The sequence below is a fragment of the Dermacentor albipictus genome, chromosome 1 (assembly GCF_038994185.2).
Source record: "Dermacentor albipictus isolate Rhodes 1998 colony chromosome 1, USDA_Dalb.pri_finalv2, whole genome shotgun sequence".
NCBI classification, from domain to species: domain Eukaryota; kingdom Metazoa; phylum Arthropoda; class Arachnida; order Ixodida; family Ixodidae; genus Dermacentor; species Dermacentor albipictus.
This window is the reverse complement of record NC_091821.1, coordinates 192500668-192524047: the sequence shown is the minus strand read 5'-3', so window position 1 is coordinate 192524047 and position 23380 is coordinate 192500668. Positions and strand designations below refer to the sequence as shown.

The following is a 23380-nucleotide window of genomic DNA, read 5'->3' as shown; positions in this document are numbered from 1 at the left end:
GCAAGTAAGGATGTGAATGAAAGAAAAGGAAAAAGGTACATTTTATCATGGAACCCTTTTGTCATCACAGAAAATTGCAGAGGGCGTTGCAAACGTTTCTGTGGTTATACCCACTTGGGTAGCACCGAAGAAAAAAAAAAGAATACCAGACGAGTCAAGTTCCAGCCAAGTTTCGGAAAGCTTCTTCCAAAAATAAGACGAGACGGTCATTTGAGGGATGGCCCGATGTTTTTGCGCGGACGCGAGTAAGAGCGGGCGGGAGAGAGAAAATCTGGGAGCTTTTGCTACTCGAATATATGACTCTGACTAAGCACTACGTAGGAGGTTTTTTAACGCGTGTTGTATTGGTTGTATGCGTTTGTCTCTAGGCGTGCTGGCATTGCGGAGTGGGGTCGAGTTTGTTAACGCTCGGACGCTGGCTGCCGGCGGGGTGAAATAGGTGAAGCAGCTGGCGCTGACGCCCCATTTGGCGACCGCTGTGTCGGACAGACTATCTCGCACCTGCGGCGCTCGTGCTAAGTCAATCATGTGGGTCATAGCTTTCTCGCACCTTACAGCGACGCACCTTGGAAGTAACATTACAGATGTTGCCGTCGGTGCATTAAGGACCGTAGTAGAGGCCCGGCCGCATATATTGAAAATCTATAAGTCAGAGTGCCCTATAGCAACCGCGGTTGAAGGCAAGTGGCTAAAAGGCCGCCGGTGACACTCGACGCCCCTGCAACCTCTATGAGGATACGTCGCGCTACCCTAACGCCTCTTACGCTAACCTAACCAAACGTGGCCCACACGAAAAGACAATAATCCTCACGGCGTAACCGCTGTGAGAATACGCCGCGCCATCCTAACGCTTTTTACGCTAACATAACATAGCCTAACGTGGCCGTTTGCTAAGGCGCTGTGCCTTTATTTCACTCAAAGGGGACTACTCAAAAAGGCTCCTGAAAAGTCGCGCACAGCAGCATACGAAAAGCCTGCCAATAGCGAAGATACTGCACCAAGAGAGCAGGCCGGGCCTTTACTACCGCTCCTACTGCTCCCCCGGAAAAATTAGCGACGTTTTTTGAAGGTAGAGCGCCGTAAGGGGCAATAAATGTTTAATCCCGCATGACTGACTCAGCACCAGCGCCGCAGGCGCGATAAAGTCTGTCCGGCGTACCTTCAGACACAGCGATCACCAAATGGGGCGTCCGTGCCCACTGCCTCACCGCGCAGGCAGCCAGCGTCGGAGCGTAAGCAAACTCGACCCCACTCCGCAATGCCGGCATGTCAAGGGGACAAACGCATACAACACGATCACAGAAACTTCTCCTAGTCAAATCAAATCAAATCAAATCAAATCAAATCAAACTTTATTCCAACATCCAGGATGATGAAGGCCGTGGTCAAAAAGCACTACACGAGCTTCACTCGGACCAAGACCCAGTACAAATGGCAGGGACAGGCAAATACAGCAACGTAAGCATGATTTTAAGGCAAAAAAAATAATTATGAAATTGCGCATATTAAACCAAACAATTATTTCAGACATATTGTCAGTACAGATGCAAAAGAAGCCTAATCACAATGCATGGTGTTAATGTTAAAGGCAGTCGATGAATACACTATATTCCAATGAATGCAACATCAGCGGTAAGAGCAGAACAGAAAAAAATACAAATGAGATGGACAGAATCGCCCGGTATCAAAGAAAAAAAAAAGGTACAACAAGCATTAGTTCAATAATAGCATAAGAAAAGCGGTAAAGTGGCATGAACAAAGTAGTGCATCAAGTGTGAGTTCAACAACCTTCAAAAAAAAAAAAACGATGAAGGGCCTTCGTACTTCCATTCTCTATAGGGCTCATAGCAGGATGACAAGGGAGATTGTGGAGGAAGCCTACAAAATTGCAAAATTAGAGGAAACGTACGTGAGCAAGCCATCATTGTCGCTATCTGAAAAGGAGATTCGATTCCTCGGTTTATATTTGTAACCATTGCAGTATATGTTTTCACCATGCCTTGCACGTTTCATGAGTAAAACGGGGTCAGCAGTGAAGTGAACTGTGCCGCCGACTTTTGAAGAGTGAAAAGCTCAGACTCCATGCACTTTGTCCGTGTCTGTTGCACACCTCATCGCTTCAGCCGATGAAAAGGCTCTTCAAGAACAGCAGACGCTCCGGAGGTATCAAGTGGGACGCCATTTCGAAATGGTCTCATGACGACGATTTTGTTTGCTTCTTTGATTGGCTGGCGGAATAACAATCCCGCGCTGTCCGTGTGCCTTTTTTGCCAACTGCTGTTTTTTTTATCCTACTATGGGGAAGAGGGGACGCTTTTCTTTGAATGTGTTCAGCAATATTTTTTTTTCCAGTACAGTTGTTTAGATTGCTCTTGGTGCTGAGCTCACGCAGGGCCTTTCTTTCTTTCTTTTTCTTTTATTTTCTTTTGGTGTCCACGCCTGATTTCAATTCACAATGATTTGTTTCTCTGCAGCATTGTTTTCACAAGTAACAATGTCAGGTGCAGGTGGCGGAGTATTTGACTGGCTTTAGATAAGCAGAATTTGCGTGCTGCATTACGAAAAGACCCGCCGTGGTTGCTCAGTGGCTATGGTGCTGGGCTGCTGAGCAGGAGGTCGCGGGATCGAATCCTGGCCACGGCGGCCGCGTTTCGATGAAGCGAAAACACTCGTGTACTTCGATTTAGGTGCACGTTAAACAACCCCAGGTGGTCGAAATTTCCGGAGTTCTCCACTACGGCATGCCTCATAATCAGAAAACGGTTTTGGCACGTAAAACCCCGTAATTTAATTCTTTAATTACGAAAAGCACCTCGGTAAAAAATATGAACCAGATGCAAGACATGCGTTTGCTGAATTACGTGGTTGATGCGGCGATCAGAATTGGGTTGCATCTTTTTTTTTCTATAGCTCTCAGCTTAACTCTACATTCCCTTCCAAGCAACGAAATATCTCTTGACAGTTTCAGCAGCGCTGCCTCGACAGCAACCATATCCATAGCATGGGAATCCCAAGAATTGCACGTACACAATTAACGTCTGGCCGTAGGGCCGTACGGCCAGATGCTTTTCGTGCGACTAGTACTTCCGCGTAAAATCTCTGAATAAATAAGTGACAAACACGGGCTCATACATTTTCTTCATTGTAGAAGCATATTAACAGCGCGAGAATCGTTTTTCTTTATCACAGAAGTCATGCTGTTCAAATCTGGCGCTGCCTGGAGCTGTTTTCTGGGACTTTAAGGGAATTTAATCAATAAGTGCCCCTGTTAAATGCAATAGGACAACAGTGTTTGGAAGCGTTAACGCCAAAGCAACTCGGCGCCAGGCATTTCTGCCCGCTATTCGGCGTAATCTCTGCGAAGTGTTATGCTTTAGAGTGGCCTACCGCCGTGCACGAGCTTGCTTCGAGACGACCAATTGGTACCGCTCCACGCCGTCGGTGGCGCTATTTGTTTCGTTCAAAGCTGTAAAGAGCGTAAAGGCAAGTAAAGAGCGCTCTTTACTCGTCACTGTCCTTCCTTTCCTACCTTCGTGCGCTACGCAAACACCACCGTTATGAACCACGACCAACTCGGCCAAGCCTCTACACTAATATGTGAAAAGCATGTATTAAAGGATGGGGAATGAAATATGTCGTTTGTTTGATCAACACTTGCGCTCGTTCAAGAAAAAAAAAAGTAAGTTCCATTCACGGCCATTTGATGAAACCGCGGTACCAGCTGGCTAGCCCAACATGTCTCAGTCAGAACCTTGTTGGCCGACATGGAGGAAGGAAAAAGATAGGAGGGAGCATCGCGCAACGCGATTGAAGCCAAGAGTATCGTACCAACATGAGACCAGAGATACGGGCAAAATGTGAATAGTGATACAGGCAGAGCAGCCGAGCAGCTGCCGGCCGAGCGCGCATCGATTAAAAACTACCAAAACGTACGTCTCGGAAAATCTCGATTCTTGCTCCGTGTTCTCGACGCAAGAGGTCACGTGTTGAGCCGACACTGATTCGACAATGATTCGGAGAAGATCTAGAAAGCTTACCAGCAAGTATGCGGCCTGTAGGGTGAGCAACACAGCAACAAAGAACGTCAAGCGGAAAGTCAGAGAGGCTGAAATAATCTCATGGGTGGCGGCAATAGAAACAAACAAACAAATAAAAAAAACATGCCATGAGTAACTACTTAAGAGGAAAACACGAAATCAGGAAAGAAACAATTTGTGATAACTCAAAGGGAAGCTCATTACTTTTGGAAGCGAGATCCGGATGCCTTAGAACACGCACTTACAAAGCAAGATATAAGAACGAAGAAGCATGTGCTTGCTGCGGTAAATCTAGGGAAACAATGGAGCATGTTTTATTAGAATGTGAAGATATCTGCCCAGCGGTCGATTTAGGCACCACTGGCCTCCTTGAAGCCCTTAGGTTCAGCGAGAGCAGGGGGAAAGTAAACATGTCCACAATATATATTAGTAAGAGGCGATTGGAAAATTGGTGCAAGTAGGGAAACGACAAAAAACGGAGACGTACAAAAACAAATTTAGATAGGGGGTCAGAAAATTTGGTTATGGGAGTTCATCGTGAGTTTTTTTTTCTTTTCTTTTTTTCTTTTTTTAACCTAGGCAGGACATTAAGCAATATTATAGCAAGAACTTGGTGGAGCAACCCACCGTCCCATTCCAAAAGGGACGCTCATAAGATTCATCCATCCATCCATCCTGAGCAATGTATTGAGCAAAGGGACCAAAAGGGACTGATTTCACGGAGCGTTCGCTTGCCAAGGCTGGCTGCGTGGCGTAATTCCCCCTCCTATCTTCTTCCTTCTACCATGTTGGCAGAACTATATCAGGGTCCCTCACATGTCATTCAATACTTCTAAAGCACTCTGGATTTATGGTGACTAGATGGGGACGTGTATGAAACGGCGCGCTGGAGAGGGAACAGCACCTTCAGGATACATAAAATAGGGTTACTGTGTATGGCTCCCGCAGGAAAAAAATATGGAGTGGCAGCCATCGCAGATTCTTACCAGCAGAGGTGAAGCCAGCGCTAGCCACGACTTCACAGTTGAAAGCGTCCTGAACTAGATTAAGAACAGTTGCAGTTCAACTGCTCATGTTTTCTTAACGACGGCCACTGGATTCAAAAAAAGAAAAGAAAAATGTGCGGCCTGCCACGTGCGTCAGGCGGGTTGCAGAGGGAGCGAATGTCTCAGCCGCAGTTGCATGTTGCATACCCGGCCGCTTGGCTGGGCCGAACGGCGCTAGCTGTCGGTGACGGGACGCGTCGGTTTCCACAGGCGACGGTGTTCGAAGCGCGTCCCTCACGCACTTTCTATGCCGATCCGAGACAACAGTGCCCGACTGGCAGCGCTAACAGCGCATGCTAACGGTTATCGATTCCCCTAGTAAGGTGGCGGCGGCCGGCTTCACTTTTAGGACATCATCTCCACTCCTGAATACTTTTTTTGTAATAAAACCTCCTTGTACTCGGGATCGCGTTGATTGCGCGTTTCACCTGAATAACATCTCCACATGTGCGCCTGGACAAAGTAGCAACATGGCGGCGCCCCTGCGTGTGCGGATATCAATCATCGGTTATGGTAGGTAAACACCATACATGGGCGCTATGGGGACAGTTTCCTCTAGAGTTGCTTGTATCAACCCTATGCCAAAAGGTATAGATTCGTATTTAATAGCGTCATCTATAGACAAGTAAACGAACTAATAATGCATCCACAGACTCAGTAGGCGTTTGTTTGAAGGTTTGTAGCTGTGGCAATCAGTGAATCAGTCGAAACCCCCCCATCTATGGAGATAAACAGCTGCAAATCTTCGATTCCTGCGCAACCATCCTCAATGCACAATATTTTTTTTGAAATATTTCAGCTTTGCGCGACACCCGCGAGCAAGTAATTCTTTTTTAGTAATCAAAGCTTTATTTGAAAATATTTTTTTTTTCTGCCGCAAGCGGCGCCACAACTCGTCGGCATTCAACTTCGCGCTAACTAACGTGCCCGGGTCTAAAACGTGAGGGCCGCAGGGGCCACAACCAGGGTACGCAAAGGTTTGCCAGGCTTGGGAATGGTCAGATTTTGAAGCAGTATTGGCCGTATTGGCAGTGTTCTACGGCTATGATCAAAGGACATATTTCGGCGGTCGGCGGCTCGGCCGCCTAGTGTCTCTACATTTGGCTACGGGGACGGCTTCTCACGCGCTGTGACATCAACAGCCGCTGTTCGTCGAATGTTTTTAGAGGGCCAGCTCGCTGGGTTGCTTTGTGAACTGCGCAAGTGATTAATTTTCGTTATCGTAAAGACGTGCAGTGCGAAGAATGGCGAAGTCTTGCGTTCAGAGCACCGTCCTCAGCCTGGATACAACACAAGACGTGAAAAACGGCGATTTTAGGTAAGTGCACAGCGACGCCTCGTCGACGAGGTCGCGGCCTAAGCGCATAGCTTCGTAACGATGTTCTTTGAATAATTCCTGTAGTGATATACGACATTAAACATTGTTTTTTGCCTTCCCAGAAATCATGAATGGGTGATACAAACTGTATTAGAAAATCGAACACGCATCTAAAAAAAGTTGTACGATCGTGAGCAGCGTTCACTGGTGCATTACGCCACCGCTGATCGCTTGGAGGTTTTGCACGCACGTTCGCGTCATGCGCTATGTCGTGAACTTCTAGCTTTTAATATGTTGAAGTATAAAAATTGTCGTGAGCATGATATTCATCCTGTGTCTGACTGATTGCTCCTGCTAATAATTCGGGGCATCCTAGCAACATTGCGTGGAAGAGCTTGGTGCTTTGCTGTTACGGCAGCCGTGCTGTAAGCCGTGCGGAGGCCACGGTACACTGCGATAGAGTGCCGGGGGGTCGTTAGCTATTTAGCTACGTAGGCAAATTTTCACGCTGTAAACTGTCGTGACCATTTCATTAGTAGTGTTTAGTAGCACGGCGTTAGTTGCAGCTTGGCGCAATGTTGTTGCTGAAGAACCAGTTGGAAAGGTAAACAAGCTCGCTGATATATGTTTTTTTTTCGTGCTCCCTCCCTTCCTCCCCACTGGCAGAAGCAACGAGTATAGGGCATAACACGGCACGTTCTATAAGCTTTTATATAATTTTTCCTGCGCGCGAGAAATTATTAATCATGTCTTTGCATGGAACACCATTCGATCTTGCGTCACGGTCACACATATTATATGGCATTTTTTGTTGCTTGAAAGTAGCGCGGTTAGTGTTCTTAAATTACGCACATTATTATTATTTTTTAATCTGTGCATATACTGTATTCATTCAGGCTCAGTTACACTGCCGTGTTCTGCTAATAGTTCAGGTCGTCCATTACAAAAGTTAATCGTAACGATGTGTTCCGTACAATCTTGCGGTCGAATGTGCATGTGTGTAGTCGGTTGAAAATGTAGTGGCCGATTATCAGTCTATCTGTATAGTGACTCCCCTCGTTTCATTTCATTTTTCTTGGCTTGCATATTCGCCTAAAATGCGTTTATGTATTATCGGTTGTACATAATTGTGTTTTAAAACCTGAATGTAAACTACTACCCCCTATGCAGCACATTTCATGGTAAATTGTGTTGGAGAATCATTTCAGATACTTTGGTATATGATCTTTTCTTTAAAGTGCTGGGGTATTTAGGAAAATGCTCTCCAAGCAAAATTTTTAAACCGAAATTCAAGCTGGGACCTGACTATGCTAAATCTGAATGGTTTTTGAAGCATTTTTCCAGTTGCTTGGAATAGTTGGGACAGTCTGGGGATTTCATTTGAGTCTTGTCTGTTGGTTGCAGCTGCAGACTGTAACCAGTTTTTGCATTTGGCTTGGATGGCAAGCTGGCAGCCAGTGTCTTATAGGTTAAAATGCTTAAGTGCATATCGGAAGACCTTGAACACCACACAAGGGTCAGTGAGACCTGCACACCACCAGTACCACAAAGGAAGGCTGTCGGTTGACAGCACCAAGCTGCTCTAATTTTTCTGTGCAATGCATAGTGAAGCCAGGAAAATGTACAGTCGGTGTCACCCTTATGTAGAGTGTGGGAATAGCTGCCTCCGGGGCACTCAAGAGCCAGCCAGTAACGCCTAATGGTAGTTGCTGGGCCCAAATGTGCCTAGCAGCTACCGTTATATGTCCCTGGCTGCCTCTGGAGTGCCCCAGTGGCCGCCGTTCCCGCACATTACACAAGGGTGACGCTGACTGTAATATTGTACATTGATACAAACTAAGTTGAAAAGACTTGTCTTTGCTTGTTGCCACACAAGTGTGCAAAACGGAGCTTATTTTGTAATGTAGCCTAGTGAGAGTTCAAGTGTAATTAAGACTTTTTGGCAAACTACCTCTTTTGCACATGGAAGCTGTGGTTGCACTTGTGCAGCAGAAAAATAGGGCAACAAAGCTTTGCTGGCTTATGAACGATGAGACATCTGCAGTCTCATTGTGGACCACATTAGGATGTCAGTCCTAAGTTTGCTTCTGTCTACAGAAACCAACTTGGGATTATATGTTGATTATGTGTTGTATATGTTATATGTTGTATGCTGACAAGAAAGGATTATGCTCGGCTAGCAACTAGGGGATAGTTGGTCGCACTCAAATATTAACTTTGTTAAACTTGTACCCTGTCAAGCTAGCAGGCCTTGGCTAGAAGTCAACTGGTGCCAGTGACGATCCTAACTGGATCCAGTTGGCTCCCAGCTTTATGTACATATTTGTTGATGCCCTTTTTGTAGTGCAAGGGGCCTAGCAATCTGGGTCTTGTTGCCTTTCTATGATGTTGCTGCTTTTCCTGAGTAAAAGGAATTCCTACTCTTACCAAAAGCTGACCTTGAACTGGCCCAGCTGACACAGTTTTATTTGCAGCTAGTCTTGGTAAAAAATTGCCCATTTGGCAGGGTGTCAAACTGAAAAAAATTGTGCATTGGTCCAGGTCCAAGCTGCTTCAATTTTATTCTTGTTCAGTTCTCATTTGCAAAATAAACGAACAGTTCGCTAGCTAGTTCACAGCATCGAATCGGTTCAGAACAATTCTTTTGATCCTCGACCTCTCGTAGTAATGTCACACGACATGGTGCATGCAGTCTATGAACTAACGTGTGTGTACAAGCTTTTATCTCAAATAATTACAAGATGACTTTACTGACACATGGGAAACAGGACTTGGCATTTTACTTGGTTTCAAGGAAGGAAATTTAATATTGAAGAGCTACATCAAACATGTCTTTTTAGTGATAACTTCAGTTGCCCAGCTGGCTTTATGTATTTTAATTGAACAAATATACATACGAACGAGAGAAAGAGATATCAAATGTGTTTCATGCACACAGTACGAAAACATCCTGTTTAGAGGTGTGCCTCTTATAATGGTTTGTATTGCACTTAACATAGCTTATTAATGTGTTTGTCATAATATAAGTATGCGTAATAACTGTGTGACATTCGGTATCTTGTAAACATTAAAAAAGAAAAGCAATAGGGATGATTAAATTGTGCAATTTTGTTTCGCAGTAAATTGAGAATTGCAGTTTTTAGTGACAATTTTTAGCAATTTTTAGTGTCTAAGCACTGCAGGCAATAATCGAGCATCTTCATGGTAACTACATCAACAAATTAAATGAATAAATACAGAATGCCAGGCATTCTACTTGCAGTGAAATGACAAGCAGCTATATAGTTATGAAGAAAAAAAAAATTTTTTAGACACATCTCGTTTCATGCGTACGTTGCTTCAATTCTGCATCACAAAACAGCCTCACCAAACAGTCTCGCTTTCTACAAATGTCTGATAGCTCGCACTGGCCACCATCAATTTCAACTCAGTTCAGTTCACATCACTTCAGCAACTGCAGTATCATATTTCTGGAAGGGCTGTAAGTGAGCACTAATGTGTGGACCACATAGCATCTTACTTTATGCTCAAAAATTATTTTTACTGCTCAACCCTGTAATGCCCAATGTATCATATATGCTGCGCTGAGTTAAAGGCCTTAAAAATGCTGATTGAAGTGCGGGAAACCTAATCTAAAGTCCACAATTTCGTTTTTAATATGCTGGAGTGAATTTGCTGCTGCCGACAGTATAACAAATCATTTGCTAATTAATTAGTGCAGTAATTAAATTGTAACTGACAAAAAACATTTTTTGTTCTGCTATTGTACTCTCTATGGCCAGAAATAAATGTCAACAATTTGTTCCAATTTTCCTTCATGTAGAACTGGGTTTGGGCATTACAGGGTTAATTTGACCTCTCCTCTGTGAAAGTGAAGGTTATTACAAGCAGTAACTGCAGTGGTCTGTCCCACAATGCTGTTGAAAAACATGCTAAGCTTTTTGAGACAGCAACATTCACTCACGCCAGCAGTGTGCTGGTTGCTGCACCTCTTTTTCGCTTGCCTCATTGCCCCCATGACCTTGTCTCCTGCTCTTCATATCTGCTGGTGTGCACTCTTTAAGGTTTTAAACCTGAGTTGCCCCAGTTGTGCTGCTTCCTTTCTTACAGCTGGTGTTTGAGTTGCCTGTGTTAATGGCCCGTGTTAAGGTGCAGCACAACTGGCAGTCCGTCAGAGACCCCCCAGAAACGTTTGTCTTGGGGCCTATCAGCATGGGATGAGTTCAAAACCGCAAGGGTCTCATCTTAGTCCCTGCGTCTTTTGGCATATATGCAGCATCTGTCCTGACTGATACATACAAACCAACTTGCAGGTAATAACAGGCAGCAAGTAGAGTGAGCTGACTGAAAGCAAAGCTGTTGTGTTTAGCCTAATGAATTTCTTACTGTGCGCACTCTCAAAAAATGATTATATTGGACGGTGCACACAGAAAACATTTTTCCGAACTGGTAAAAATGTTTTTTTTTTGGGGGGGGGGGAGGGGGGGGTTCATGTTTACTCAGGGGTCCAGTTTGCATGCAGTTTTCAATTGGGTTAGTCTGACACCCTGCATTTTTAGTAGCATCAGTAAAAATGTGACACTGCTGCTAAGCCTGAGGGTGCGGTATCAAATTCCGGCTACGGTGGCCGCATTTTGATATGGTATTGGGTGCACATGAAAGAACGCCAGGTGGTCAAAATTTATCCAGAGTCCCCTACTATGGTGTGCTTCATAATCTTATCGTTGTTTTGGCTCGTAAAACTCCAGAAAAAAAAAACTGACACTTACGCAAAAAACTCATATGATTAAGCCGTTTTTTTAGACTTCCTAAGTGGTAGCAAAGAGGAGGGGGCATAATTTGTCTTGTGGACTACAGATTAAAATGGCATTGCACACTGTTGAATGTGTATCACTGCTGTTAGTGTGGATGAGAAGCTGGTGCTGGCTGAGTATGCAGAAGCAGACAGTTTCATTATTTACAAACTTGTTGAATTTTGTGAAATTTTAATGTTTTTTTATCATGTTCTAGGCGAATTGTTCTTGCAAAGATTAACATTTGTTTTAGGTGATGCTCATTTTTTTGCTTCAATTCCATATGTCTGGGTTCCTTTCTTTGCTACGTAGTCATGGAGTCACATTCTGGAACTTAATGCTTTCAAGAGTATTTTCATAGTGTAACATCTGCTGCCCTTACATCATGATGTTGTTTATGTCCAGGCTATGAGTGTTGTTGACTATGATGCATTGTGAAAGCAAATAATTGCAGAATGTGGCCTCTATGTGCTGTTTCTTCTGTTCATATCCATGTATGCTTAAAGAAATCAGTCAGCCAAGGTATACATCTTTCAGTAGATTAAAATGCATGCTAAAGTATTTCCTTAGTAAAAAAGAAAGGACATTCAAGTTAGTTCTTTTGTTATTATGAAGTTGAGTTATTGTAGGCAATATGTGTAGTTACTACATAATTGGTAGTTCAGTTGCATTCACTGCACAGACTTTTGTAAAAGTTACAGTGCCAACACGAAAGCAAATTTTTCTTCTTACATACATATAAGCAGCATTGTTAGTTTCCATAAAAAAATGCCACCTTGCTGCAGAGGAAGCAACAAACTGAGCTTAGCTGTAGCAAGTCATGGTGGTAGTAGATGTACGCTGCTGTATATTATGTTCATCGCAGTGTTTTCTATGCATACATAAAAATTAAAGCTTATCCCTTGCAGCCTGCAGTACTGGAAGGTGTCATCTCATAAATGGTTTGCTGAGAAGAAAAAAACAGACTTTGCATATTTATCTGTGTATTAACTGCACATAGACATTTTGTCCAATATAGAATCGAGAAAAAAAAAGTGTGTGCGTGTCCTGTCTGCCAAGTCATGGTGGGGCTTCAGATTTCTGCAGTACTCACAGGAAATAAAATAAGGTGGTGAGATTACACTGCATAAAAGAGCATTTCAAAGTTTGGATGCCTGCAAGAGACATGAGCAGTGTGTGCAGCTATTCATGTGTCTGTGATAGGAAAGTGAACAATCACTGCATTCAGTCAGTCAAGATATATGAAACCGCAGAAGTTTTCTTTTTTTTTTTTTTTAAACTGTAGAATTGCTTGAGTCTCCTGCTCAGTCAAGGTGTGGCTCAGTGCATTCCATGGCTTGAAATCTTTCGTCAAAAATCATGGCTTGAAAATCGTGAATCCTTGAGTGTTATTAAATGTTTGCTGAAAAAGCCTTAGCATTAAAGATCTGTTTTGTGTAGAATGTGTTGTGTAAAGCAGAGCTGTGAAAAACTACAGTAGTTTTTTGTTTTTTGTGCACATTTCTCTGATAGCTATTAACCTTACAAAAAACGCCACTTGCAGAACTCATGATGTTACCAGGCATGGCTCAACTGTTTTTGGTTCTGAAGGAATATGCTTTTATATCTAAGTCAGTGCATCTCCACCGCTCCTGTAACAGACGTAACTGATCAGCAAGACGAGTGTAGGCAATTTTTCAGTTTAAAAGCTGAATACTGACTGACATGCTTTGTAAAACGCGCCGAAAGCTGCTAAGAATTCCTTTCTCTGCTCCTCAACAACAGGCTTGAAATTAAATCATCGACTTGCATAACGCCTGCAATAACACGGCACGCAAGACAGCATCATCGGGACTCACTAACACCCTATTATGCTCGAACTGACACGTTTAAATTTTCTTTTTTTCCCAGAACAATATCAGACTGGAATGACAGTTTACAGACAGTGTGACTAAAAAATTGTATAAATTTGTATTTGCTTGTTCCTAATTTGTTCTCTTTTTGTTTGTATGCATTCTTTTGCCCCTCTGCTTGGACCGAAAGGTCTGCCGCATGCACTAAATAAATAAATAAAAAATGTTTGCCATTGCATGCTTTTGCCACATGTTGCTGGGAAACTTGTTCATCACGATGAACATAGATAAGTACGCAATGAAATGCTGCCTCTGACATGTGTAAGCTGCTCCAACATCCACAGCTAAGTTCTGGCACTGTCATCTGTGGGGCTTTTGCAGAAGCTGGCAATCTCTGTGTACATCCTGAAAGCGTTATTTTGCCAGATAAAAACAAATGGGGTGATTGCTCTGGGATGCATGTTTTCTTAGGATGTTACATTAACTAAGTAATTTCATGCACCATAAATTGCAAAATTGCACGAAACAGCATACACTGGCATTTTCTGTGTGTGCAGTATTTTTGAGCCTTTATGAATGGGGTATTTTCTTTTTTTCAGAAATCTTTATCAGATGCCGAGTTTTTAAAGCAGCATTTGCATTATATAGGATACTGAAAGACATAGTTTAGATTGAGCTAGTAGGCATTAAACATGTGCAGAGTGTAACTTGTCGCTGCCATAACTAAAGAGAGTTCGGCTAGTTGGTACTGTTGTTTTTGCTGCGACATAGTTTCTAACGCGAAACAAGTTCTTAATGGAAAAGAGAGAGGGGGCCAAGACAGAGTGCAACAGCAATGTTGTTGCTGCCACTTTATTTGGCCAATAATAACTTAGGTATATGAAATTGCTTCTCTAAGAATGCTAAGACAAACCTTGTGGAGTCTCTTCATTCACTATTTCTCCTGGTTATTGAGAAGAAGAAAAAAAAAAGCATGCGTGAAACTTTAACGTTTGAGCTTCTAAGTTTGACTAAGAGTTTGTGCTGTGATATATGCAAACTTAGTGCTTACTTGTGCTATGATACTAATGTCTTTATGAGAATGGAGGCTGATTCAAGTGCCATATGATGTGTGATATATATTAAGCATCCTGTTTTTATTATAATAGAACCTAGCATAATCATGACTAATTAATGAGTTTTTGAATTTCTGACAGAAAAGGCAATGCAGAACAAAGATGTGTGTTGTATAGTAAGGTTGTCATTAAACAGGTACTGAAAAGAAAAAATGTCAAGTTGTTAGGTTGGCAGATTACACTTGTGAAATGCCACTAGACTACTTTTACCAAAAGTAGAGCTTGGTATGTCAAAAATGACACAAATGTGAAGGAAGTGTCTTGTTTTTTTTTTTTTAAGTGTACGTTTAGCAATCCAACTTTAGTGTTTTCTTATAGTTTTCATTTAAGCAAACATGCAGTTAAGTATGTACTTTATAGTTGATAGCATGAGGCTCTTGTGTAACATATCTATTTTTCCTCATGATTGCCTGCTTCCTCTTAAACGTGTTTCCCAAATACAAGAAATTACGCACTGTGTCATTACCATTTCCAGTTGGCTGCACAGCTCTCGCTCTTGGCATTAATGTTATTTGATGTGCTCAACATCTTACAGCCCTTGCAATTATGTTACAGTAGTCGTAGTTTGCAGAATCAAACTGAATGATGATGCAAAAGCCTGCAGTTCTAAATTGTTTAGAATATTTTTCAGTGTCTTCAGCTATTAATTAGTTTAGGACTAGGTAGTTTTAGGAAACAGCTTTTTTTCTGGTGTAAAAAATCTCTTTTGGGTGCAGTGTCATAAATATAATGAGACAGGCACTGCACAAATTGATAGTCATTCGAGTCAGTGTGTATTAAGCATTAAACAGGCTTTATAACTATCTTCAGCTCTCATTACAAGTTTGAATCAGTGCTCAGATGCCTGCCTATTTGTTTTCTTTCTGTTACTCAATATGCAATGCCATGGTTAAAAACAAACTAGAAAAACAGTCTTTGTGAAGTACATGGCCTACACTTGCTGTCGTCTTGTTTTTCATCTCAGTCATGTTTATTCTGTTTTTCTTCCAGTGATGAGCCGATTACAGAAACCACTCGAAAAGAAGTTAAGGAGGGAGGTAGCAAGCACAAAAAACGGAAGCACAAGCACAAGCATAAGCACCATCACAGTTCCAAGGACAAGAAGCGCAAGTCGAGTGGTGATAAAGGAGCCCCACCTTTAGACACGGCAACCGGTCAAGACACCCTTCAAGTTAGCAACATGAACCTTGAAGAGTTGGAAGAGCAGAAGGCAATTTTACAGGCGAAGCTTTATACGCTTGTCCCAAGTGACTATGGAAGCTCAGATGAAGATGTTCACAAAGGCAAAAAGACCAAGTTGTCTAGTAGAAGCCAGGACAGTAGCAGCAAGAAACATTCACGAACATCTTCTCTAGACCACAAAGCTGATCGAGAGGGAAAAAATCGAGAACATTCTCATTCTCGCAGTGATCACCATAAAGAAAGGGATGGCTCTCCTCGCTCAAGCAGGTTGGTTTGTTCATACTTGCTTCACGTGATTGCTAATTATGTGTAATTTTTTCTTTGTTACGGCTAGGCCACAGGAAGTGGAAAACAATTTATCAGGGCTGGACATAATACTTGAAGTTATGTTTCAATTATTGATACAAGATATTTACACAAGTATTTATTTCAGATACAGACACATGCTCAAATATCATATTCTGTACATATAATTGTATTTCAGGTACTTTTATGATTAAATCACTTTGCAGCTTTATCATATAGACCAGTACAAGCTCCTTGTGCTGGTTTCCAAGCTTGCAAAGCTATTAGTTTTGTTTGATGCAGAACACTATATTCATGTTAAGTAACATATATTGCCCAACAAGTAGCAAGTCTCATGTACGTCTAGATAAAGAGAGAAGTAACTAAAAGAAAAAGTTTCCACCTAAATGGTGGCCAGTAGCCCTTGGGCCCTGATGGTGTCCTCAGCTAGCTGGACGGCCCAAAGTTGGTCTTCTGGGGCCAATTTGAGCAGCACTGTCTTCCACTGCTCATCAATAGTTACTATGCGGCCCTGTCACGTCGCCCGAGAGCAAGCCCATAGAATGTGTGGTAGGTCCGCCTGTTCCTTGCATAGTTCACATTTGTCCGAATACTGGCCTGGGTACTAGTGGCTGTAGGCCACTGGGTTCAGGTACATATTGGTTCGAAGGAGGCGCCAGGCCACCGCTTGTTTCTTAGCAAGTGTTAGGTATGTTGGGGGATACCGGACCCTTCCCAATCTGTAATGACTCATGATCTCCCTGTAGCTAACCATGGTGTCCCCTCTTGACGCTAGTTGTGGCGGCTCAGTGGCTTGGCATGCAAGTCCTCGAGCCATGGTGTGTGCCGATTCATTGCCGAGGAGGGAGGAGTGCGCGTGTACCCAGATGTTTTGGACTGCCCGCTGGTCGCGAAAGTTAACTAGGATCCGTCGTGATTCTGGCGAGATGCGTCCCCTTGCGACATTGCGGACTACGACTTTGAAGTTGCTGATTACGCATTTGGCCTGTGTGGAAGCTATTGGTAATGCAATGGCCGATTTCTCGGCTAGTTTGGCATTGTTGGTTTGAATCGAGCCGCTTACTTTGAAGTCGCCATCCGCATCAACTGCCACGATGGACATGTTGCGGTGGGCTCTGTACTCTGTCGTGTTGACGTAGGCCACGTCCTGAAAGTCTTGGAATTTTTTCTCTATAGCTTTAGCAAGTTGTTCCAGTGTTTTTTTGTGGTGTTTGGGATGCATATTTCTAGGTAGAGGGGCTGCTTTCGTATGTTGGGGCAAATGTTTACCTTTGTCCTGTACTACCTGGTAGCTGTTTAGAAATTTGTTGTCATGTCTTCAAGTTTGTAAGATTTCTGAAGTGTTTATTAACTTGAAGAACAGCCAATATTGGTACCCTGTGCTGCTCTTGAAGCAGACAGGTGTATATCAAAAGCTAAATTCTACGGAATTATACTTAATTTCATACATCAGGTGCAACGCTGTGGAAGCTATGCAAGAAGTCTGGTCACCAAAATTGATCACTCCGCGGCGTGAACGTGAACTGCTGCTATGGGCTGCAATTAGAAAATGAAAAGCAAATTTATTTAAAACCTGTTAGTTACCGCATGAGTGCATGTTTTGTTTGTTTCTAAGGGTAAATTCTTTTTTCATTCAGAACTGAGCCTGTATATAAAAAAACATTTCACGAAAATCTGGTCAAGAAACACCAAACTATTTCTAAGCGTGAACGCATCCACTGCAAAAAGTATCTCTAGACTCCACAGCATTGCACCTAATGTATGAAACGTAGTATAGAATTTTGAAGGCCTTGTTTCTTTAATAATGCTCTTGCATATTTTAGGCCTGTCATTCCCAATATTGTTGTGATCATGGAATATTGAAGTCGTAATTCCCATAAAAAAAACTGACTTCATTTTTCAGATTTTGGCCTTATTTCTTTAGTAGCTCAGTATACCCAGAGAAAACTAAGTAGTCACCAGTCTTGTTAAACTGGAGCATGTTGAACATGAGCCATTCTTTCAACAGGAAGGCGCACACTGAAAAGGCTCAGCAGGATGCTTCCAGTCCAAACCAAAAACGGTCCATGCAGAGGAAGGAAAGTCCTTCTTCACGACACCGGAAGAGCCCAAAGAAAAGCCCCTCAAGGCGAAGCTCTCCGTCCCGCAAGTCACCATCACGGAAATTGTCACCGAGTCGAAGAACCTCACCCAGTCGCAGGGTTTCTCCTGGTCGTAAGGGGATGTCTCCAGTCCGCAGGTGCTCTCCGATGCGAAAGGGATCCCCTTCACGAAGGGCTTCATCTCCAAGGAGAGTGTCTCCTTCACACAGGGTGTCGCCTCGAAAGATGTCCCCTTCACGTAAACTTTCACCTACTCGAAGAGCTTCACCATCTCGGAGAATGTCGCCAGATCGCAGGGCATCGCCATTTCGAAGATCACTTTCACGAAAAAGATCCCCATCACGAAAAATTTCACCTATTCGGAAAAGCTCACCTTGCAGGAAAACATCACCATTGAGGAAATTGTCACCGCCACGCTATCGAGGACCAGAGCTTGATCGACGGCGCTCATTATCACCGAGGCGTGCGGGTGATCGACATGCTCCCAGAAGTCCTTCACCTAGACGTGCAGCTCCTCGGCGGCTATCACCGCCCAGGTATGCTGGAATACTCCCTACTCTTTAGTAGAGCTTTTGTTTCAAAAATGTTGCTGACACTGTTTGGTTTACTACCCTATAATTGTTTTATGTTTGCGATGTTTTATGAGTGCTATGTACTCTACTTTTCTAATTGTGCAAGCAAAATAAGTGGGGTTTACTTAAACAGCCTCCTGTTGTATTCAGACAGCTGTTTCAGTAAGCCTTGCGAGTGCAATTTTCTCCTGCACAGTAGATTCAGTGGCATTTAATTACAGCTAAATTATGCACAAAATATCAAGCAGTGCAAACTGTGTGCATATGTATGTGTCGACATCTTCTAATAGCAAATGCAACAAGTTGAGTACGGTAAAACCTTGTTAATACGTAGTTGATGGGGAACGTGGATCAGGTACGGACTAAGAGATGTGCCAATAAACCGACATTGGCAGATGAGCAACTATAGACTTACCGGCCAGAAAAGAACATCTTAATTCTCACTAAAATACACATAGGCTAGTTTTATTTGCGAGTTCACAGCAAAAAATCTAATTTTCACTTGTCACCGTGGTGGCCTTGCAGTGACAACGGCATTCTCAAACTAAGCAAAATCATGAGCCAGTTTATCGGGCCCCACTTCTCTGCGAACGCCCTCACAACAGCCAGTGCACATGCCGCTTCGGATCCCTGCCTGCAGGGGTGTCTGCATTAGCAGGCGTTTGGTGCGTTGCGACACCACAAACTCAAGCACATGGGGATCGAACCCTCCCATGCTTAACTGTGTGGGGCTTAGCTGTGTCCGGGGAAGAGGGGATCCTGGGCGTTGAGCTGATGCAGGGTGTTTGGACCTTTATAGTCTATCAGCGGAGCCAACACACCCCTTTGGCCTCGGCTTCACGTAGATGGCACCCCTGACTGACCCACCTGCGGCAAGTGCGTAGTTGCCTTTTCCTATCCTCCCCTCCAATCTTCGTCTTTCTCTCTCACTTTAAATCTTTCTGGTCTTCACTTCTTTTTACTCCCGATCTTCCTGTCAGCAAGGTTTAACCTTGTGTTGAATAACCATTCTTGGCTGTACATATTTGGTTATAACAGAAATGTACAGTTGGCGCCTGCAGGACTTGTTCTTTATGAGTCGTGCGGCGTCCCTTTATTGGACTCCACGATGGGTGGCTGGCGTTGCTGCCGAAATCTGTAGATACGCTCATGGATAGTTCTCTTCGTAAACTCGTTGATCGCCCTCAGAAAAGAGGGTGCACCAATAAAGTGTTCGAGTTTTTTGGACGACAAAAAGAAACCTGTCCTCAATACCATCATTCTGATAAGCCAGAAAAGACGGTGAGAATGATTTCACCTTTCCTCATTTCAAAATCTCTGACCAAAGCTCTTAGCACAGGCTACAAAGCATCGAAGATGGCTATCGGCGATCTTCATCTGGAACTCCGCGATTCGAAACATGACAAGCTGCTGAACCTGGTGTCATTCCGGGACATCCCAGTGATGGAGGCAACACACTTCTTTGGCCTCTGCTTCACGTAGACAGCACCTCCAGACTGACCCACCTGGAGGAAATCGGCAGTCTTTTCCTCTCCCCCTCTTCCATCTTTTTCTTTCCTATATTCTTTCTTTTACTATCCTATCATTTCTTCTCTTCCATCACTTCCTAATTTTCCTAGGTGGCTTGGGTTAATCTTGTATATGTGCCCTCCCTTGGGTATAATATATTAGGTTATAGTAGCAATGTACGGTTAGCGCTTGCAGCCTTACGCATTTAGTGCTGCCGCGTCCCCAAGTTGGGCGCCATGGTGGGTGGTTGCCATTGCTGCCGAAAAGAAACCAAAGTACTATGGGAACACCAGCATTTCCCCGCATACTTCATCGTCACCCTCAAAAGAGGGGACACACCGATGAGCTAAGCACATGTTTTAACCGAACAACGAGACCTATCCGAAATTCCATATTGTGCTCAGTGAGAACTATGAAAAACATGCCAGATTCATTTCACCATTCACAGTTGCAAAATCGTTGATCGAAGCCTTAGGGTCAGGCTATAAAGAGACGAAAATGGCTAGTGGCGACCTTCTTGAGATCCCTCAGTAACATCAATACGAGAAGCGAGGCAGTCTTGTGACATTTGTAGTATACCATTTTCTGTTACACCCCACAGATTAATGAATAGCTCATGCGGAGTCGTGTTGGAGGCAGGCCTCCAAGATTTGACAGAAGCTGAACTCCTGGAAGGATGGAAAGATCAAAATGTAACCAATGTATAGCGTATTATTCTTAGACGAGACAACAAAGAAATCCCCACCAAACATCTTGTCCTAACATTTGCATCTAGCGTACTGCCGAAAACCATTGAAACCGGATACATTAGGTTAACTGTTCGACCATATATCCCCAACCCTAGACGGTGTTTCCAATGCCAAAGGTTTGGCCATTTTGGCCATGGCTTGCAGAGCTGTCGTGGTCAAATAACTTGTGCAAAGTGTGAAGTCCAAGGCCACCCCTCCTACAACTGTAGTGGCACACCTCACTCTGTGAACTGCAGTGGTGACCATCCGCGTACTCACGTTCCTATCCGAACTGGAAGAAAGAAAAAGACATAATTACCCTCAGAGTCGAAAGAAAATATTTCGTTTAAGGAAGCCCGTAAGAGGTGCTCACCTTTCCACAGCACACCTTATGCTGATGCAGCGCGTCGGGGGGCAGCGTCGCAGCGGCCAATGCCAAGTGCCCAGCCCACTCGCAGCGAGCTGGTACCTTTGGCTCCTGCCCCCAGGGTGGAAGTAGGCAAGCCTACTCCATCCAACCAGCAAACAGGCCAGGCTACCCTTGGGTTGCCGGGCCCAGAAAAGTTATCCGCGCCAACCTGCGCTACATGCAGCGATCCCACAGGACCGATAGCAGCCCCGAAGGTGGGCGCAGCCAAGGATGCCTAAACTTCCCCGGCCCCTTCCAGCGCTGTCAACAGCCGGGGCAGCTCAAACCCAAAGGCAGCCCCATCGACCTCTGGGCTGGTGGGCGCACGGGTCTTTCCCTCCGAGGCGGGACGTTCTCGGTTAACTTCTTGCTCGCAAGAGCGCGTGACTGGCGCCTCACAAGAGGCAATGGACACTACACCTATCGTCCCGGCGCACCTAGCGCCTAAGGAGCGGCGAGGTGCCCTCGAATGCTCAAGAAAGGACAAAACCCGTGTTACAGAGCCTCCAAAGAGCTCTGTAATCGAAGGCACCACTTCTGTTTCCGTACACACAGCACCAATTTACTTTCAATATGGATACACAAATTATTCAATGGAATGTCAGAGGTTTTCTTAGAAACCTTGATGATGTGCAAGAACTTATCCACGAACACAATCCAAAAGGGCTGTGTTTACAGGAAACACACTTAAAATCGAAACACACAAACTTTCTCCGACAGTATGTTAGGTTTCGCAAAGATTGCGATGATGCTGTCGCACAATTGGGTGGTGTTGCTATTGTAATTCATAAAAGCATAGCGTGTCAACGTTTACACCTACAAACCCCCCTTGAAGCAGTGGCGGTTCGAGTTGTTCTGCTAAACAAGCTCATCACCATTTGCTCGCTTTACATACCCCTACATTAACAATTAAACAAACATGAAATTCAGTCCTTTATAGATGAATTGCCAGAACCTTATGTTGTTATTGGCGATTTCAATGCACACAGCTGCCTGTGGGGTGACTCGTATAGATGCGCGATGTCGTCTTGTTGAACAGTTCCTTTTTTCTTCTGGTGCGTGTCTGCTGAATAAGAAGGAACCCACATATTACTGTCTTGCAAACAGAACTATTTCTTCAATTGATCTTAGCATAGTTTCCCCATCTATACTGCCTGAACTTGAATGGGAAGTTACCAACAACCCTTACAGGAGCGACCACTTACCCATACTGCTAAGAACATCTAAAGAAAACGAATATCCACCACAGGCTCCTAGGTGGAAGGTTGATACAGCCGATTGGGAGAAATTCCAAACTCTTACTAGTATCTCATGGGCTGACATGTCTTTGTTAGGAATTGATGCTGCTGTGGAGTATTTTACAGCCTTCATAATAGATGCCGCATCGAAATACATAACTGAAGTAAGTGGTTTGGCATGCAAACGGCGTGTCTCGTGGTGGAACGACGAATGTAGGATCGCTCGTAGGAAACAGAACAAAGCATGGGGGTTGCGACGCGCTTCTTCCACTGCAGAGAATTTTATAAATTTTAAGAAAGTAAAGTCTCAAGGCAGGAGAACGTGCCGACAGGCCAGAAGAAAGAATTGGCCGAAGTTTTTATTGGGTATCAACTTGTATACAGATGAGGCCAAAGTCTGGAACAAGGTTAATAGGGCGACAAACATATTCACTCCCTTTGGCAAACACACAGAGTGATACCCTCCAAGACCCGGCAGACTCCCTTGGGGAGCACTTTGAGAGCGTGTCAAGTTCAAACCATTATTCACAATCCTTCGTCAAATATAAACCAAATAGAAGAATGTAAGCCATTCATAAGAAAATGCCAACAAAATGAACCGTACAACCGTCCTTTTGGTATTCATGAGAGTGGCTTGTTGGGCTATTTGGTACATGGTTATACTAGGAGGATGCCAGCAAACTTGAAAGTAGAAAAAATCAAGAAGCAGACATAGACAAAGAGACAGGAAGGTGGCTGGACTAACAACTGAACTTATTCATGAAAACCGTATTGCCGAGTTGCCAAGTTGAGAGCTGCCTTGATCGCATGCAGGAGCTCTGCACTGGAATCTGACAGAATCATGTATGAAATGATCAAAAAGTTACAAAATAACACGCAAGTTATACTTCTCGCACTTTTCAACACTATCTGAGCTGTAGGATGCCTTCGAACCGCATAGAAAGAAGCCATTGTGGTCCCTGTTTCGAAACAAGGGAAAGACCCTTCCTCTGTGACAAGTTACCGCCCGATAGCCCTCACAAGTGGCCTTTGTAAGGTATTTGAAAAAAATGATTCATTGGCAACTCATCCATTTCCTTGAGCTGAGCAAAATGCTTGATCCCTATCAGTGTGGCTTCAGAGAAGGGAGGTCCACAACCGATCATCTTGTACGTATTGAAGGAAATATCTGCGACGCATTTGTACACAAACAG

General features: G+C 43.8%; 1 protein-coding gene across 5 annotated transcripts in view; it reads left to right on the top strand.

Moving 5' to 3' along the window:
- The first annotated feature begins 5990 nt into the window (after nucleotides 1-5990).
- Nucleotides 5991-23380, top strand: part of Prp4k (Pre-mRNA processing factor 4 kinase) — a 112888-nt gene continuing 95498 nt past the window's right edge. For all 5 annotated transcript variants that reach the window (XR_010563237.2, XR_010563239.2, XR_010563240.2 and 2 more), the window contains exons 1-3: nucleotides 5991-6401; nucleotides 15132-15590; nucleotides 17638-18267. Coding sequence is in view for 1 of the 5 variants with exons in the window: in XM_065426739.2 (XP_065282811.1) it covers nucleotides 6328-6401; nucleotides 15132-15590; nucleotides 17638-18267 (1163 nt within the window). In the remaining 4 variants the exon portion in view is untranslated. The remainder of the gene's footprint in view (nucleotides 6402-15131; nucleotides 15591-17637; nucleotides 18268-23380) is intronic.